Source organism: Hydra vulgaris, chromosome 04 (genome assembly GCF_038396675.1).
Source record: "Hydra vulgaris chromosome 04, alternate assembly HydraT2T_AEP".
Classification (NCBI taxonomy): domain Eukaryota; kingdom Metazoa; phylum Cnidaria; class Hydrozoa; order Anthoathecata; family Hydridae; genus Hydra; species Hydra vulgaris.
Genome location: NC_088923.1, coordinates 39,788,109 through 39,807,572, shown reverse-complemented (window position 1 = coordinate 39,807,572; position 19,464 = coordinate 39,788,109). Strand labels below are relative to the sequence as shown.

The 19,464-nt window shown below is 27.7% G+C and overlaps 1 protein-coding gene across 3 annotated transcripts; it reads left to right on the top strand.

Moving 5' to 3' along the window:
- Positions 1-893: 893 nt before the first annotated feature.
- LOC100209965 (putative uncharacterized protein DDB_G0285119) lies at positions 894-8,398 on the top strand. Of its 3 annotated transcripts, XM_065796330.1 has the most exons (3): positions 5,051-5,182; positions 5,551-5,812; positions 6,434-8,398. In XM_065796330.1, exon 3 carries the CDS (start codon positions 6,609-6,611, stop codon positions 7,956-7,958), a length of 1,350 nt encoding a protein of 449 aa, XP_065652402.1. In that variant the 5' UTR covers positions 5,051-5,182; positions 5,551-5,812; positions 6,434-6,608; the 3' UTR covers positions 7,959-8,398. The 3 variants fall into 3 exon arrangements, with proteins under 3 accessions (XP_065652403.1, XP_065652404.1, XP_065652402.1); XM_065796331.1 differs by lacking the exons at positions 5,051-5,182; positions 5,551-5,812 and adding an exon at positions 894-1,082; XM_065796332.1 differs by lacking the exons at positions 5,051-5,182; positions 5,551-5,812 and adding an exon at positions 905-1,073.
- Positions 8,399-19,464: the final 11,066 nt, after the last annotated feature.

Genomic DNA, 19,464 nt, shown 5'->3' with positions numbered 1-19,464 from the left:
GCTGGTTTGCCATGGTTACAAGTTTTTAAAATTTTAAATTTTTAAACTAATTTTTCTCTTTATTATCAGACAAGTTAAGACATTTTTTTACAAAAAACATTTCTTTTATTTCTTCTATAAAAAAATTGTATTGGTGGTATCCTACCTTTAATAAAATTATCCAGATTTATTGTTTCAAAAGCGGTTCCGCTTATCAGCACAAGTACCACACAACAAACAACCTGTTACTATTCCCTTTGAGTATTAACGACTTATCTTTATTTTCTCATTTTATAGAGCATTTTATCAATCTTAGAATAACTTAATATCATACATTAGAAGCCTTCGTAACACGTGATTATGTTCAATAACAAAGAAAACTTTTTTCTTCAGCCTTTTTTTCTCCAATCATTTTTACAAAAAGTTGTACGACTTTTTAAATATTTCTATAAAAAAAGTTACGCAATTTTTATCCGTTAAATGCTGTTAAGGCTTAAAAGGAATATAAGAAAGAACTGCAATCAAATAAAAGTATTATTATCTTTTAAAATGTTTACCAATACATTACAATACACATTTAGTAAATTAGATTTTAATCATGCTCATTTTGTTCTTTGCAATAAAAAGCTATACACAAAGTTAGCACAGTTAAAAGTACAAAAAAGCATGAAATGGATGGGAAAATAATGTACTTTTTTAAAGCAACAGTTTATCTATTGCTTCTAGAAGAGAAAACTTCCGTTAAATAAAAATAGCCATATAAAATATGATCGACTTAAATTTTATCAAGTTGAAATATATTAACTCAAATTAATAAAGTTATGATGACTTATTTAAACAAATAATTTTTAATCTTCCCCCTGATTTTTAAGTAAAACAAATTGGTTTAAAAACTAACTTAAAGGCCAAATAACAAATAAAAAAAAAAAGCAAAAGTTTTTTGTTCATTTTAGCTTAACACGTGGTGTTTTTACGAATCTAAAAAACGCAAACAGATAAAATGACAAACAAAAAGTAATATTTAATTGAGTACAAAAACAATGTCTGCTATGGTTCAAAGTATATAGAATATTGTTGTTTTTTCAATACTTTTGGTACATTTAGTATGTATTTTTTCCTTTTTTTTATGAGTAATATATATGGAGCTATATACACGTTTTATTAAAGTATTCAAAAAATAATTTGGATTTACAAAAATTGATAAGGGCTCGATGTAAACAAAAAAAAATTTAAATTAAAAAAGATTGTATATTTTTGTTATAAAGTAATATAATTTACTTTAACTAAAACTATCCTCACTGATTTAATCGCAATATAACTAATAAAATATTTAAACTTACGTTACAACTTATTATTATTATTATTACTATTATTGTTATTATTGTTATTATTATTGTTATTATTATTATTATTATTATTATTACAATTATATTATTACATTATAACTTATAACATAAAACATTACGTATTACACCTTATAACATATTTAAATTGTTGCTTAACAGTTAATTAGATAAATATAAAATAAAATAAATAATTCAGTCACTTTCAAAGTTTTTAATTCATTTGTTATTTTAAAGGGACTTGTTAATTTAAAGGGCCAAAAAAAGATTAGAATCTTGTTATCACCTTTTATCTTTCATTATTATTTGATTATATTATCTCTTTTTTTTTTATAAATTGTTTCAAAATACAAATGACAAACTAAGCATAATAAGAAAATTATTTAAAAAAATAATTTTGAATATATCACAGTGACAGTAGAAAATAACCTTTCTTGATTTCGGAAAAGTAGAACAACTAGTAAAACAAATTCGACAGTTGTTGTACGACAGTTGTACGGTCTACAACAACTGTCGAATACTGCAACAGTTGTTGCATTTGTTGTCATTGTACTTATTACAACAGTTGCACGACATTCTTACAACTTTCGCAAACTAAAACTTCAACAATTGGATAACTAAACAAAGTGTGCGCGTATTTAACCTTAAGTGTGTACGCATTTGAATGTATTTTATTAAATCTTATACAAAATATAAAACATACAGCTGCATTAACAATCTATTTTTATGTACCGCACCTTTGATTGAAATTGCTTTTGTATAATAAATTTACTTCTTAAAATAAAGTTTCCACAACGATATTTATCTAGAATTCAAAAGCCAGATTAACTTATAGTCATCCTGCTGTTGAAAACATAATTTTTATAAACAAGTTGTTTTTTTATGTTATATTTTAGATATGAAAGAAATATGAATAAGTAATTGGGTAAATGATTTTCTAAATAGTCTATGCAGTCATGGCGCAGTGCTTAGAGTTCTGGCTCAGAACCAAGAGGCTCAATGTTTGACGCCGGCTCTAGCCCAATAAGCGACTTTAAAAAGGAAGGAACCTCCTAGTTAAATGCTTTTCCGTGGTACTCTGTAATATGACTGTAAGGAATTCTGTGAGCACCTTAATAACCGCACACAAAAAAATAATCATAAAGAAAAATTACATGCATACCATTATTAGAAAATTGATTAACCCATATATTAGAACTTATATGTGTAACATGCGTTCATGAATTCATTTAACGGCATTTTCATTATACATGTTAATGATATAAGTTAAATAAATAAATTTGTAATTTTGTTTCTTTATATTTTTTAGGTATTTGTTCAAAACAGCTGTATTGTATTTCTGTTACACCGAGACATCTTTTTGTCACTCTGTAACAAACTATTAATTATAATACGCTATAATATTAAAATTAATAATAATATACCAAAGTTTTATAATTTATAATAACAGAAAATGCTCTAATAAAACTATTATTGCGTTGTGGTCACAACTTACATAATATTGATCACAACCTACATAATATTGTCAGTTATATCTACACTAAATAGTCATAAGTACTTTCATGCATTTTAAAATTAAATTTTTCCTTCAAATATATATGTAAGCTCATTCGTTGTATTTGAAGTACTATTTAAACACAGGAATACCACTCTTCCTCATTTATTTCAAAATTCCGACCCTTATCTCCCACGCTTTTACTCAGAACTCACGCTTTTTTTCTAAGAACTTTTTATTTCCTGTATTGCAAAAATAGGTGTGGATGACTGTGCCTATCGGGGTAACTATGTTAATTATGGGAATTAATTAGGATATTTAAGTCCCCCGAAAAGCACAGTCTCTTAGAACACTAGCCCCTGATTGCTAATATTCCCCACTTAAATAATAATACGTTTACAAAAAAATAAATAAGTTATAAATAAAAAAGTATTTTAAAAAGTACTTTATATATGCATTTCCATAAAAAAAATTATAATTAGAGTCCGACATTACGTCGCAACTTTTTCTTTCCAATAACTCATTTGAATAAAATATTTAGTTTAATATACTCCAAGAATTTTCATAAAAAAGAATTTGTTAAACTTTTTTTTTAATGGAAATTCTAACGATTGTTAAAAAAATATTTCGTTTTACAAAAATTATCACCTGTTACGACTTTTTATGTCAAACATTGACAAACCCCAAAAAATCTTTTATTTTAATTGTTATCTTTAAATTTAATCAAAATAGCATGCATGTACTCGATGATCTCAAGTAACTTTCATGTATTCACATCTATGATCTCAAGTAATTCTAATTTTTTTTTTTGTTTTTTTTGTTTTTTTGTTATTCACCTCCTCAAGGCCGAGAAGGCCACTTCAGATGAGGAGGCCTAATAGTGGTTATAACCCTCTCTCAACTCTTGACGAACAAGGCCGCTGCCCGGAGAAACAAGTTGACATATACATCAATGATTTTGTTTGAGAAACAAAATTATTGATGTATATGTCAAAAACAACAAAAAGTATTAAAAAATGCTTGTAATAAATATTTTGGAAAACATAAAAAAAAATTTCATGTCCGACTTTGTATTCAGTTTTGCTGATTAAAAATATGGCCGCCATATCGACTTCGCCAAAGTTGTTACTGGGTACCAAAAAAACTTTTCATAAGTTAAAAATTGTTTGTTGCAGTACAATTATATAATGTATTAATAATAGTAAAATTTACGAAAACTGTTAACAATATAAACTAAGTATTTAAAAAAAAATTGGATAATATTGTCAGAAGCTTATTGAAGGCATTTAAAATAGAAGGTTGCGTGGATCTTTTTGACAGAAGCTTATATAAGCATCGACAATCAAAAAAGAAGGTTGTATGGATCTTTTTAGCAGAAGGTTACATAAGCATAAACAATCGATAATTTAAAAACATAATAATAATGCCGAATTACTAAGGTAACAGTATGCATTATCATATTATTTACATTGTTCTAAAATATACTTAATAGAAGATATTTTTTCAAAAATAAAATAAAAAATTCCAAAAATTTCTTCATCAAGAATATTTTTCATTAAGGTAAGTTCAAAATCACTTATTAGTGACATGATTACGCTTTAAACGACATTATATTTTGAATGTAATTTTACATTTTAAAAAATGGTTTTTACCTAATTAGCCACAGTGGTTAGCATTTTTGAACGATCAATAATTTGTAGCAAAAAGTTTTTATAATTAAAGACATTCTAATTATGTTAATTATGTCATTCTTAAGTGGTACAAAATTTACTTTAATACTATATAAAACCTTTAGACAAATTTTTTTTTCCATAATTTTTGACTTTCACTCAACTAAGTATAAGTTTTATTTGAGCAGAAATAAAAAATAATGAAGAAATTTAATAGTTATGTACTTATAAATGATTAAAGAGTAGAAAGGTTTAGTGCAAACACTAAAAGTTAAAAAGAAATTAAAAAAACAAATTCTGTTTTGTGAATTGTTTGCGAAAACAAAATTTAATTTTTAATTTTCTTAAACGTTTTATTTTCAATTTTTATCAAAAATTAATCAAAAAATTTTTTTCGGATTTTAAAGTAAAAAAAAAAGTATTTTAAAATACTTTAATTTATATTATGATAATAATTTATACTATTATCGTTTATAATTATCATAAGCAATTATTTTAAACGTTTTTTGTTTTTTTTTTTACATTGAATTTTTTCAATTTACTAATATGTTTATTTTTTTTTCAAGTTACAATTATAAAATTTTTATAAGCAAAGAAGAAAAAAAAAGGATAAAACAAAAATGAGAAAAATATTCATTTGAATTCACTCAAAAAGTGATTTCATAAATGTGTGCTGCATATTACTTCATACTAAAGTACGTCTTTTTTATAATTAGTCTACATGATTTATATATATATATATATATATATATATATATATATATATATATATATATATATATATATATATATATATATATATATATTATATATATATATATATATATATATATATATATTATATATATATATATATATATATATATATATATATATATATATATATTTATATATATGTATATATATATTATATATATATATATATATATATATATATATATATATATATATATATGTATATATATTTATGCCTAATAATATATACCTAATGAAATATAAACCTAATAAAAGTTACTTTATAATCACGATTAATAATATATTATCTAACTCCTTGCATTTATAGGCATTGAATAAATTATAAAAATTGAATGAAATAAACACCAAGTGTTCACTTTTTGAAACACACTCAAGATTGACGCGGCGTTGAATGAAAAACTTTTAGAAATCTTATACTTAGATTTGATTGGCAATTTTACACAATCTTCAATTGTTTGTATCAATAGTTAATAGAATTTAAAAGAAATTTTGTACGAGAATTGTTAATGTGAAAAATTTTTCCAGATGTTATCAGTAAATTGTTTAACGGAAATCGCAGCATGAGAACAGTAAGGATTTTGTTTTTGCTGACATAAGGAAAAACTAACACGGACTCGAAGATGAAATTAAATAAATATGACTTATAATTTATGATTAGAAAGAAAAAAAAGTAGGAAAGCTTCAGAAATGTCAACAATAATAAATTTTTTTTAAAGCAGAATATTCTCTATAAGTTTCGTATTTAGTTTTTAGATTTTTTTTTTTTTTCTATCTTTACTTTACAACTTCAAAAAATACGCCATCTTTTATTTTACAACTTAAAAAGTTACGCAATCTTTTATTAAAAACTCAAAACTACATTGTTTACTAGCACATAACCTCATACAAAGCGTCAACGTCTCACGACGAATGCACACTAAACGTTGTCCAGCGACGGTGTAGTAAAGATCTGTAAGCGTATAAAAAAAATTGTATTGTAAAAAATTATAAAGCAATCTTTAAATCCGAAGATATAATATAAATGTTAAGAATCAGACTGAAAATAAAGACTGAAAACTAAATACCAAACTGTGGCACTCAATACAGTAACTAAAACTTGAGTTTATTGATCAAACTAAATATGGGAATTGTTTATATTAATTATGTATTTGTTAATCAAATGCCATTTTGAATTTTTTTTTTTTTATTAGATAGCAGTTTAAATATGGATAGTTTTACTGTTTACTGCATGTAATGTAAATAACTCCATGTTTATAAAAGTACTGTAAAACTACTGGAAGTGTCTAAATTTCCGATTGCAAAGAGTTTAATTTTTCATTAAAGAAGAGTTTATCATTGGAATCATCTTCATCTTCAATTCACGATATGGATCTTTATGACATACCTGAAAACTTTGAAACAGGGGGTTGTTGTCCAATGCAGAAGGGTACGCCGAGAATGAATGAGGCTCAGCGTACAAGATCTAAATCAGCGCCTGTACACACCCAACAAAAATATTCAAACAATTCAAACGGAAACGCATTATCAAACGGAAACTCATTTTATCTTGATAATGAAAGACTTTCGGAAAATAAAACAGAAACTTTTTTAGTCCGATCAAAAACTATATCTGATGAGTTTTACATACAACAATCAAACTTTAACCGAAACGATCCAAGGAGAGCGACCGTGCCGGTAAAAACTAAATTTCAAAATAATTTAAACGATGATTACTCTAAGTTAGTTATAGATAGCAAACAAAATAATATGCGTGAAAGAAGTTTACTTCAAAATGGTTTTAAGAATGAAGGTAAAATGAGCTCACCTAGCAACGCCGTGAATAAAATTACAAACAATTCGCTTCATAGAAGTAAAAGTTTAAAAATGCAAAAATCTTCTTATAATGTTCCAGTAGTACAACCAACTAAGTCGTCAGAATTGCGCTTATCAAAAACTCGATTGGAATCACTTAACAGTCCCCACACGAAAACTTTACACGATAAACTGAGTGATTCAGAATGTAGTTACACAACAAATGAGTCTGATTCGTGTTTTGTTTTTAACGCAAATAAATGCAATGTAGCTGCAAACTCAAAGTATTCAACAAACTCTTATTCTAAGTTGAATGGAAACAGCGGTAGTCCTAAATATAACGGCAGCATCCAAAATGACAGGAACTATAAAAACAGTAACAATCGGAAAACTGACAGTTATTCAAAGACTCAAATAAAAAAATCAAACACTCGCTTCGAAATCGAGGGCGAACCTCATGGAATAGATAGCAGCAGTCTTTGTAGCGAATCGAGACTTTGTTGTTCTCCGATAACAAATATGGATAATTTTAGTTCACGACTTAACGAAGTCTGCAACTTAATTACAGAAAAGTATCCAGGCGAGTTTCTTATTATTGAAAGATTAGTTGAAATGCAATCAGCGTATGAGGAATGCAACAACTCTGTAAATGAAACAATCGCGCAGTTAAGACAGAGAATAGTTGAGCTTGAAGATAGACAAAATTCGGGTATTGCTGCGTTAGCTATTCCTTTGATGTATGCAACTTCAACTTTTCAAAGCCAGATTCAAAACATTATAAATCGTAAAAATTTGACAACAGATTTTTCTGTTCAAGTTTGCAATGGTCAAACGCAAAATAGTCCATTAGACGAAATTTCTAACGAAGCGAACGCTGTCGCGGCGCATATTGCAAGTCTTTGTTTAAATTCCGACATGAGTTAGTTTGCGCAACTTATTGGAAATCCATACTACAGTGTACAGATATTATTTATCATTGCAAGATATTATTTATCATTGCAGATATTATTTATCATTGCTAGTTTTTTTTTTTTTTCAAGTAAAAAAAACAAAAACGATAAAGACATAAAGTAATTTGATTGGTTTATACCAAGAACTTGGTTTTAATCGGTTTTATCGATTAATTGAAACGTACGAGATTTATTAATTGATTTCGAACAAACTTGTTGATGTTTTTATGCAAAACAACATTTTCTATAATATTTATTTGTGCATAAACTTTCAGATTTTTCAAAACAATTTTTATCTAACTTTGTTGTGTTTTTTAATCTTTTGTAAAACATTGGATTCTAATGATGCATAAAGCACATTTATTTATACGTTTTTTTTATTATATGTATTAAAATTCTCTTACATAACACAAAGTAATATTGTGTATTTATTATTATGCTTTAAGTTACATAGAATACTCTTAAATAATAATAATAATAAAAAAGTAATAATAAATTATTAAAAGTACTTGTTATTATCTTCTTTCGAAATCCTTTCCTAAAATGCAGATTACAAAAGTTACAAAAAAGATATATTTTTAACAAAATTACTGATGTCAAAAATTGGTAATAGTATAAAATCGAACCCATTACGCAATATCTCTGAAATTGCGTAATGGGTTCTATTCATATATGGGTTCGAGTATACCAGCATAATAACAAAAATTTCTAAATAAATTTTAAAATAAAGAATTTTTATATTTTACAATTATATATTTAAAAACTCTTTCTTTTTTTTTTCTACGAAAAATTGAAACTTATAAATAGATCTATATATTATAATGTAGGGAAGAGTCGGGTAGCTTCGGGCACTAAAGGAAAATATAGATTGTACACATATACTAACAGAAAACAAAGTGTCAAAAAACTTTTTCAAAAGTATAAATTTATCTATCGAATTAGAAACAAAAAAATAATTAATGTGTACCTTAATAACATAAAAAAAAATGTTAGAAAAAAGTTTCAAAATTGGAGGGTAGCCCCAAAAACATAGTTTTACCTCTTTTTACCAGTGTGACACAAATGTAATATATAAGAATTTAGCATTAAACTGTTCTTAACACATTTTAAAAAAATTGCCTCTAACGAGTCTCTGATATATAAGAAATGGGAATGAAAATGTCATCGTATAAAAATATAAACATTAGCTTTTTATTTATAAAATAAACACTCTAAAAACACTTTTTCAAATCTAAGGTCTTTTTATTGGCATTAAATGAATTACTATTATAGGTCTGTGTGTTGTGTTAAATGTATTATTATTTATATAAAAGCAGTTGTTCATTTTTAATATGTAAACGGATTAAGTTGTTATAAGCCAACCTCCAAGCATGTGTCCGATACCACCCGATCATACCTCATTCATAAATACTAGTTTTAAAACCAGTGAATTAAAGTTTTGAACGAATTTTTTTATAAATATTGTAAATAAAAATGTATCTTTATTCAATAATTAAGTTATTAGTTTACATTAGGTATTAATTAATAGATACATTAATATGTACCAAAATTAGGTACATTAATATGTGAACCAAATATGATGATACATCGCTCTTTTATTGGTAGGAAACAATATGCACTCCCAGTCAATCGCTTCCGTATATTATAATAGATATCTCGCATATGCCATATTTTCACTCAAGTAATGTTTTTATAGTATTTAAAATCACATAGCTTCTTTATTTTAGGCTGTACATCAAGTGTCCCGAGTTACCGGCCGTCCGGGGCTACCCAACTTTTCCTTAATTCTAAACGTTTCTAAAGAAAGTTTCATTCTCTAATAAATGCAATAGATAATTTTTAATCGCTAACTTTAAATGTAAAACTTGCTACCAATTTGTAAAAAATTTGTAAAAGACCCACCTTCATTTGTTTTAGGAGTGAGGGGGGGGGGGGGACACAGACAGAAAATTTCCATAGTCATGACTTTTGTAATTTACAATATTTTTCTACGAAGTTTAAAATCTGTTGATAAATTTAAAATTGTTTAGTTGAAAATTTTGCTATATCAATGCCATTACGTTTAAGCAAGGGGGCAAACATTTTAGGGCATGTTTCCATGCCTATAAAAGAATGTAACTTAGCTGAATGACGAGTTAAACGAGTATGAGTTTTGGATAAAAATCTAAAGATTATAGCTCTTTTGAGCAGCGAGCGTGATCGTATATGTAGAAAATAGAAAAAAATGTTGCCTTACGGCAATGGGACCGTGGCTTAAACTGGGCTGCTGGAGCAGGTTTAAATACAATAACATTGCGTTTTTGAAATTTGTCTAGAAGAAAAAGTGCATGAATAGAAAAACCAGCCCAAATATGACATCAATATTCCAAACAGGGACTAATAAGAAATTTGTAGTTGAAAAGGATAGAATCGGGAGAAAAGAAATGGCAAGCACAATAAAGAAAGGCAACGTGGCAGAAGCTAACTTTGCAATAGATTGTATATATTGTTTTTATGACAGGCCAACAGGGCGGATCAAAACTTCGTAATGTGCAACTGACAGTAAAAAAATGATCAATATAAACATTGACATTATGACAATTTTAAGAAACGATTTTATAATCTCAAAAAATTTTCCCAGAAAAACCATATGAAGTAATCTTATAAAAAAATCAGCATGCCAAACTTCATTGGAATCTTTTAAGGTCTAGTACTCCAAAATCTTAACTTTTGAAGTAAAAACTGAGGTTTAGTAAACTGAGGGTTAGTAAGCTGAGAATATTTGAGTTTGGCATTGAAAACACCTTTTTACAATAATTTCTTGCAAAAATAAAAATACTTTTTTTCTCAAAAGAGTTTTTCGTGTAAAAAAAGATGAAAAATAAGGGTACTATTAGAAAAAGCAGTTCCACGAGAAACGAAAACCACGGGATACAATTAAGCATGACTTTAAACTGACAAGAAGGAATAAAAGATTCTATAACTGCCTAAATCTAGAAGATTATGTCGGAGGTGCGTTTATAAGCGGATAGACGAAAGGCATCATCCCAAAAACCGTCATAAAGAAAATCGAAACCGAAAAGAATCCCACTTAGGTTCAGTAGTGCAATCATATGCTGATTATATATGATGAGAAACTGGTCGCAAACTAGAGTCAGAGACAAGTTACATATCAAGGAGTGAACTATTTGAGTATAGAATTGGGAAATACAGAGGTTATGAGTTTTAGTGCTCGCAGAGTCAGTGGTAATAAACGCAAGCAAATTAAGTGTGATGAGCATTTACCAAAATCAGTAATATTGGCTGAGGGATAAAGAAAAAATACTTAGTTACTTTGATTAGGAATTACATCTAAAAAACTGCAGTCTTAATAAAAAGGAGACAACAGAAAACAAAAAGAAAAGTAATTAAGTGAACAGCTGATAAACGGAAACACATTAAAAAGATAGACAATACACAACAAAAGTACTAAGATCGTTGATGCGCAACAGATGATTTTAGATATGCATTAAAAAAAGATTACATCTTAAGGAGTACTGGAAACTAAGGTGAACGATACGTTATATAGTTGAAGTCACTAATTAGTAGCTGAGCAACACTACAACAGAAAACTTACGGTTAAGCTAACACCGCGCCAAAAGTTCTGACAGAATATAAATTTACATAAAATAACTTACCGATCAATGAACATCACCCGGTTCAGACAGAGCACAAACATACTAAGTAAGACACCTCTAACTATATAAAAGAAAAAAATATATACCGCTATAGACATGACAAATACTAAATAGTATTGATAATAGTACGTTCACTCCTTGGTCGATATAGATTTTGTACCATATTTTCTTTGGTTGATGCTGACACTCTGTCATCTAAAAGTGTCATGCTAACCAAGTTTTTAGTGAGAAACCAAAGATGCCTTGATAATACTAGCAATAGCCTTTATTAAATAAGTCTCCAGAGTTGACAAAAATTTGAAGTCATTGAGAAAGGCTTGGATTCTAAGTAGAGCCTTGTTCCACTGCTTAACATAAATAAGACTGCCAAAAGAGCCAAATTTTTAATATTCTTGGATTTACAAGCAGTCAACTTAAATTGTGTCTTGTATAAAAAATTGTGTCTTATATAAAAATTGAAAAGTATTACAGATTTATTTATAATTTTGCAAAATTCAGTGTCACTCGTATAGTTAAAAACTAGTCATTAAAGTGACACCCTAATAAAATAAACAAATAAAGCAAAAAACAAACAAACAACAAAAAGTAATAATATAGATAGTGACCAAAAAATAACTATAACAAAAAGAAGAACTATTAAAAAAGCCAGACTAACAACAAAAAAGGAAAAAGTTATTGAGGAAAAAGTTATTGATCATTCAGAGATAATGATTGAATGAGCTAACACAACGTTTAACGATCAGGTGGTAAAAGAAAACAAAAAGATCTATTTATATTTAAATATTATGATAATACAAAAAAATATAAAATCATTTGAATAATAACAACAAATGTAAAACGCAACAATAATGAAAATATTTACCAACAACACCAAAAAAAAAAAAAAAAAAAAAGCACGACAATATAAACAATACACATATGAACAACTCAATATAAACGATGCACAAAATTACACGACAGTATAATTAGAAATAGATACACAGTTATACGACAGTATAATCAAGAATAGATATACAGTTATACGACAGTGTTATCAAAAATAGAAAGACAATATAAAAAATACACGACATTATAAACAATACACAAAAATACATGACAATATAAACAATTTTCAATTGGCGTTTGGGTGAAAATCACCCATTGTAATCAGAAGGAAAAAAGAAAAACTCATATATATCAATAATATTCGTATATATATCACGATTAGCACGGATCCTGATAATGTCTACTAAGCTGACCCAAGAACGCCACTTATACGGAAAGAAAGCAAACACATCAAGTTACCCTGTAATGCAAATTTTAAAATCTTTTAATTTTGTCTGCGGAAAAAAATTTAATTTGAATGTTCAAATGGAGTAAAACTTTGACTTCATAGTGCGCTAATAAAAACACTTGTAGAATATGAACCACTCTATATAATTTGATAAAATTTGAGGCAAATGTAGCCTAAAACCACACTAAACTCTTGACAAAATTTCAGTTTGATTGGTTAACTGGTTTAGGATTTATGGCAGGTTTAGTTTAAATTTTGTCAGTTTTTTGCTATTTATACCTCAAAGCGTTACCAATTGCTTTGATATTCGGTCACTATTTTTAAAATAATGGTTACATGCAACTCCTCTGTTTCTAAATAAAAAACAACATTTCTAAAAAAAGAGCCTACATTTCTCAAAGGTCCTCAAAAGAAAATTGGGTAGTCCATGGCCCCCTGGCCTCCTGCCCATGAATGCACAGCGTGAATATATTAACATTTCCTAAGGTATAAACTACCGCCAATATGCAAAAAAAATCTCATCTAAATTGACATTATGTGTGACAAGTATTATTAATTTAATAAGTGTGACAATTATCATTAATGTAATTTCCTTACCAAGGAAACAACTATTTAAAAATTATTTCTTTGTAATTTAATACTTCCTCGATTAAATCAAGTAAGTATTTCCTTGATTTTAATAGTTTTTAATTGATAATATGTGTTACTATGTTAAGTGGATTGTTATCAAATATAAATTTAGGTTAAGTTTTTTAAAAGACAGAGTTTGATTTAGTGAAGTCAGATTTAGTGAATTGCCACAAATGCCAAATCAAGCAAAGATTCATGATGAAAATCGAAAGTTTGTGTGCTTGCTCTGTCTGAAAAAATGTTTAAGACAGCTTACTACTTTCCAAGCAGATCAAATATGCCAACTGTACAAGACAAAGATAAATATCAGTAATACTTGGGTACCAAAACGATTCTGTGAATCGTGTAGAAGTACTTTGCGCAGGAAACAAGAGAGGAAAGAAGTTGAACTTCCTCCTTCGTTTGATATTAAGTCAGTACAAGTGAGACCTGAAACAAGAAGCACTATGTTGTTGCCTAATATGCCGAATTGGTCATTCAAAGCTGCAAGAAAAATATCCTCTTGTTGAGCAAACCACTATTGAGAAAAAACTAAATGTGCGTTGCAGCACATGCCTTAGCCCTTTAGGAAAAGGTTTGCCCCACCAATGCTCTCAAATAATGTTTAAGGAAAACCTTCAATCTTTAGCAGCAAAAGATGCCAAAGCAGCCGAACAAATCGCATCTCGAGTTATTTCAAATAAAGTATTATCTCCGGAAAGAACCATTCTACTTGCTAAAGCATCCGGCGGGCCTCCACTTACAGTTACCCCCGTTAAATATATATAATTAAATAATTTTTACATATATATCGAAATAAAGTCTTGAAATAACACTAGATAGATTTCAGGAAGTATATTATTGACAAGTTTTTAATTTCTTTAAAAGTTTCTAATTTCTTTAAAAACTAATAATTTGAAAGTTTTACACATCCTTACTAAACAAAGTTTATTATAACTATAAAATATGTATGTTTTGATTTTAGGTCAAAGTAGTGCTCAGCCACCATCGAGCGCTCCAAAATTAACCACTATAGCCCTTGTCAATGTACAATTAAATACGGGCTTATCAAATAATGGATTAAAGAAACTTGTTAAAACTGTAAACCAAACATCAGGCAGCAAGATGGTGGAACCAAATTTCTACATGAAAAGAGCAGGTAAACACTTGAGCGGTTTCTTCACCTGCAGTGAATTAAAAATCACGAACGGAAAAGGAGATTCTGGTACAGTTCGGGTTGTTGCTCACTGCAATGATTTATAAAATCTTGTGAATCATGTTATTTAGTCCCGCAAAAATTCTGGTAGCTATTTTATAAGCTAGGAATTGATGGTGGCAAAGGTTTTCTCACGTTTTGCCTTAGCATTGTCGATACTGCGTTACAAGATGAAATCAGTTCACCGCGACAACAAAAACCTCTAACTCAAAGGACTGGTAAAGATACTGGAGTCAAGAGACAAATTCTTGTTGGGGTATCAGAAGATTTGCCAGAAACGCACTCCAATATTAAACAAATCTGGTCACTGATTAATGCAAATGGAGTTAAACTAATTTTGGCATTGTGATATGAAAGTTGCAAATATAATTTGTGGTCTTCAAACCCATTCAAGTACGTACCCTTGCACATGGTGTGATGTCAAATCCAAGTGTCTTGCCAAATCTGGAAACTTGCGAAAACTGGGCTCAATCGATTCAAGCCTCAAGTCTTTTCAGGAATCTGGCGAGGTTGTTGCTAATGCAAAGCTGTTCGGTGATGTCTTTCGAAAGCCAATCATCTGCGGACCTGTCAATGTTCTGGTTTTGGAAATCATCCCACCGATGGAATTGCATCTCCTCTTAAGAGTTGTCAACCATCTTTTCAAGATCCTTAAAACTGCTTGGATAGAAGCTGTTAAGTGGCCAGCCGTCCTCCACATTGAACTGAACCCATATCATTTGGGCCAGTTTGAGGGAAATAAATGCAGGAAGCTTCTTAGAAATGTGGAGGTGCTGCAACAACTAGCTGGTACAAACATGGTTCCAAAAATTTAGTGCATAATTGAAGCATTCAAAAGCTTCAATTTAGTTGTTAAGGCTACTAAGCTTTAGATACATACTTCAGCTGAAAATTTTTTGATTTCGCTGAAAATTGAAAATTTCAAAAGCTGTTACTTAATGATAACTGGTGCAAGCGTAAAAACTAAAATTCACGCTGTCTTCTACCACATCAAGGATTTCATCAGTCACAAAGGATCAGTTTGTTCCCTATAGTGAACGAACTGTCGAAACTTCTCATCAAGATTTTTATCAACATTGGTCGAGGTATAAGCGAAACAATAATCATCCAGAGTACAAAAAAAGATTGTTGCGCTGCATAATTGATCTAAACAGTAAGCATCTGAAAAGAACTGCTAAAATAATTTGAGTTATTAGAGATTGGGCAGCGGAGATTCATAGCATACGGCTTATAATGAACATTTTCACCATCTTTAAAAATAGTACTATAGAATATTTGTATAAAAAAAGGACATTGAGCTATTTATTAATAAATATTTTGTGGAGAAAATCAAAAAACAAGTCTTAAAATGTAATCAGATACTATTTTATGGTAATACAATATAAAAAATAGGGTTTAAATAGTTATTTTTTCACTTAATTTTGTAAAAATTAAGTGAAAAAATAAATGTAGCAAATCAATATTTTGATTTGCTACTTAAAGCAAATCAAAATATTGATTTGCTTTAAGTAGCAAATCAATATTTTGGTCTATAAAATGAAAATGGTACATGAACCAATAAAATATTTATAATAAAAATTGTTGGTATTATATAGTAGAACACTCATGTAACCATTATTTTAAAAATAGTGACCGAATATCAAAGCAATTGGTAACGCTTTGAGGTATATATATATATATATATATATATATATATATATATATATATATATATATATATATATATATATATATATATATATATATATATATATATATATATATATATGTATATATATATATATATATATATATATATATATATATATATATATATATATATATATATATATATATATATATATATATATATATATATATGCAGATCCACCATTTTTTGCTCTGTGAGAGAGCTAACTTACAGACATGGAGCTAACTCCAAACATTTTTATGTTTATACTTATATAAAATAATGAGGGTTTGCAAAAAATTGCGGTGATTGGAGGCTGGGAACAAAAAACCCCAATATTTTTGCTACACCTGTCCCAAACGTGAGAGCAACAAGTTGATGAAATAGTTTTTGTATTATTCTCAACTAGACTTATATTCATTGATAATTTTTAAGTTTCATAGTATTATCTCTCAGCGTTCAAAAATTATGACCATATAAAAACTACAACCCCTTCAAATTGAGGGGGGTTTAAACTTTATATATATATATATATATATATATATATATATATATATATATATATATATATATATATATATATATATATATATATATATATATATATGTATATATATATATATATATATATATTCACATTAAAAAGTTTTGTTCAAAAACGTCAGGAAAAACTCTTAAAACATAAAAGTTAAAGGTAATTTACGTCGTATTAGCTTTTACGTCGCTAACATTTTTATAAAATGAGCTTTTTAAAACCACATTATTTCGAAATTGGGCAAGTTGGCGCAGCTAACTTTTTTAGTTTCTTATAGAATGATACAAACTCTCTGTAAAAAAAGAATCAGCTTGGCGAAGGAAGTCTAAGGTAAAAAGTCCTAGCACTATAAAAATCAGTATAAACTCGTTACAATTGCATTTTTTAAATGCATTTCGTACAACGTGTATAAATACATATTTCAAATATTTTCATAATTTAAGATAAAGTTATCTATTATCCTTGTATATATAGAAAATTAAATTGAAAGGTTTTGTATTTAGGGACAAAATCAAGATTTAAAAACGATACAATTTTAATGATAAAAAAAAGCTGTTTTCGGTCACTTTCAAACATAAGTTAACGTTTGAATCTTTTAATTCAGTACTTATTTTTTTATACCGTTAAAATCTTAAGAAACTGTAGGAAATAGTCAGCTAATAACATTATTTAAATTGCGCTACTCAAAAAACTGTATTTTGGCCAAATTTTAAGTGTTTCTAAATCACTGTGCGATGGTTTAATAGTAATGCCTAAAAAATCTGGTCCACAGCTCAATAAAATTAGAAAAGATATTATAAAAATTTTTAAAGATATCGGCTTTCAAATAGAAATAAACATGAATTTAAAAATTATGAATTTTTTTGTCGTCACATTTAACCTCTCTGAAAATTCATATAAACCTTTCAAAAAACCAAACGATGAATTATTGTATATTAATATCAACTCAAATCATCCACCCTAAATTCTAAAGCAAATCCCGATTTTAATTAATAACAGACTAAACCAAAACTCCTCTAATGAAAATGTATTCAATTCCTCTAAACAAATATTTGAAGACGCCCTTAAAAAAAGTGGTTTTGAAAATTTTAAACTAAAATTTGACCTTGAAAAAAAGAATACAAAAAAGCGAAATAGAACTAGAAATATAATTTAGTTCAACAACCCATATTGAAAAAATGTTTTCACTAACATAGGAAAAGTGTTTTTAAAATTAGTCGATAAGCATTTTCCACCCTCTAATAAACTACATAAATTTTTTAATCGAAGAACAATTAAAGTTAGCTACAGTTGCACAAAAAATATAGAAAGAATTTTAAAAGGTCACAATAAGGCTTTGTTAAACAAAAAAGAAATCCTAAATGAAAAATCTACAGAAAATTATAATTGTAAACAAAAAACCAATTGTCCAATGAGTGGAAGTTGTTTATCCAAAAATGTGGTATATAAATGTATTGATCCTCCAAGAATGTACCTGATAAACAATATATTGGCATAACAGAGGGTGAATGGAAAAAAACGTTTTGCCAATCATAAGCAATCCTTTAAAAATTATGTTAGTGTATTCAACAAACAGAGTGCTCAATGTTCTAAAAGAACAGTGCAAAAAAAAATTAGTAAAAACACTTATCTAATTTTTGATTACTTCAACACTGATTGTTTCACCATCAGTTGGTTCATCGGGAAGAATTTCCCGATGAACCTACTGATGGTGAAACACAGTGTTTTCTTTGAAGTGTTTTCTTTCAGTGAAACACAGTGTATTCTTCCCGATGAACCTACTGATGGTGAAACACAGTGTTGAAGTAATCAAAAATTAGATAAGTGTTTTTACTAATTTATATATATATATATATATATATATATATATATATATATATATATATATATATATATATATATATATATATATATATATAAATTTATATATATATATAAACTCATAATAATCGTATGTATTAGGGATGGCACTTTTACTTATATTGATGTAAAAACGTAAATTACTTTTAAGCGTAAATTACTTTAGGGGAGATGGGGGCGCATTGATTGCCGTAGCAGTGTTTTGAAAATTGCGCAGAACCTGAAAGAGATGTAAAAACTTATTAACTACGAAACACATGTAGAACTATCTGGCTTTTGGAATATATAAATATTTTGATTTAAAAAAATGATAAACATGAATAATTTTAACTTTTAAACAACCCTCTCAAAAGATCAATGTACCCCAAACTATGGGGTACTATGATCTCCGACTTGGGGCACATTGATCTTATATGCGTAATATTATCTAAACGTTTAACACTTCTATAACTAAATCTTGTAAATAATTTAGTCAAAGGGTAATATTGTATAACATATAATACATCTAAATTTTTTAATTATTTTTTAAATATAGCAGTTAAACCCACTAGTCTAATTTTTTATTAAAAAATGTATAAATCACAGCAGCTATAAGCTACCCGCTTTATATACGTTTAAAACTTTACAACAACTTGAAATTTATAAGAACTGAAATATAAAGA

What these genes read in the sequence shown, in the direction of transcription:
- LOC100209965 (XM_065796331.1), top strand. Translation starts at nt 6,609, where the DNA reads ATGGATCTTTATGACATACCTGAAAACTTTGAAACAGGGGGTTGTTGT.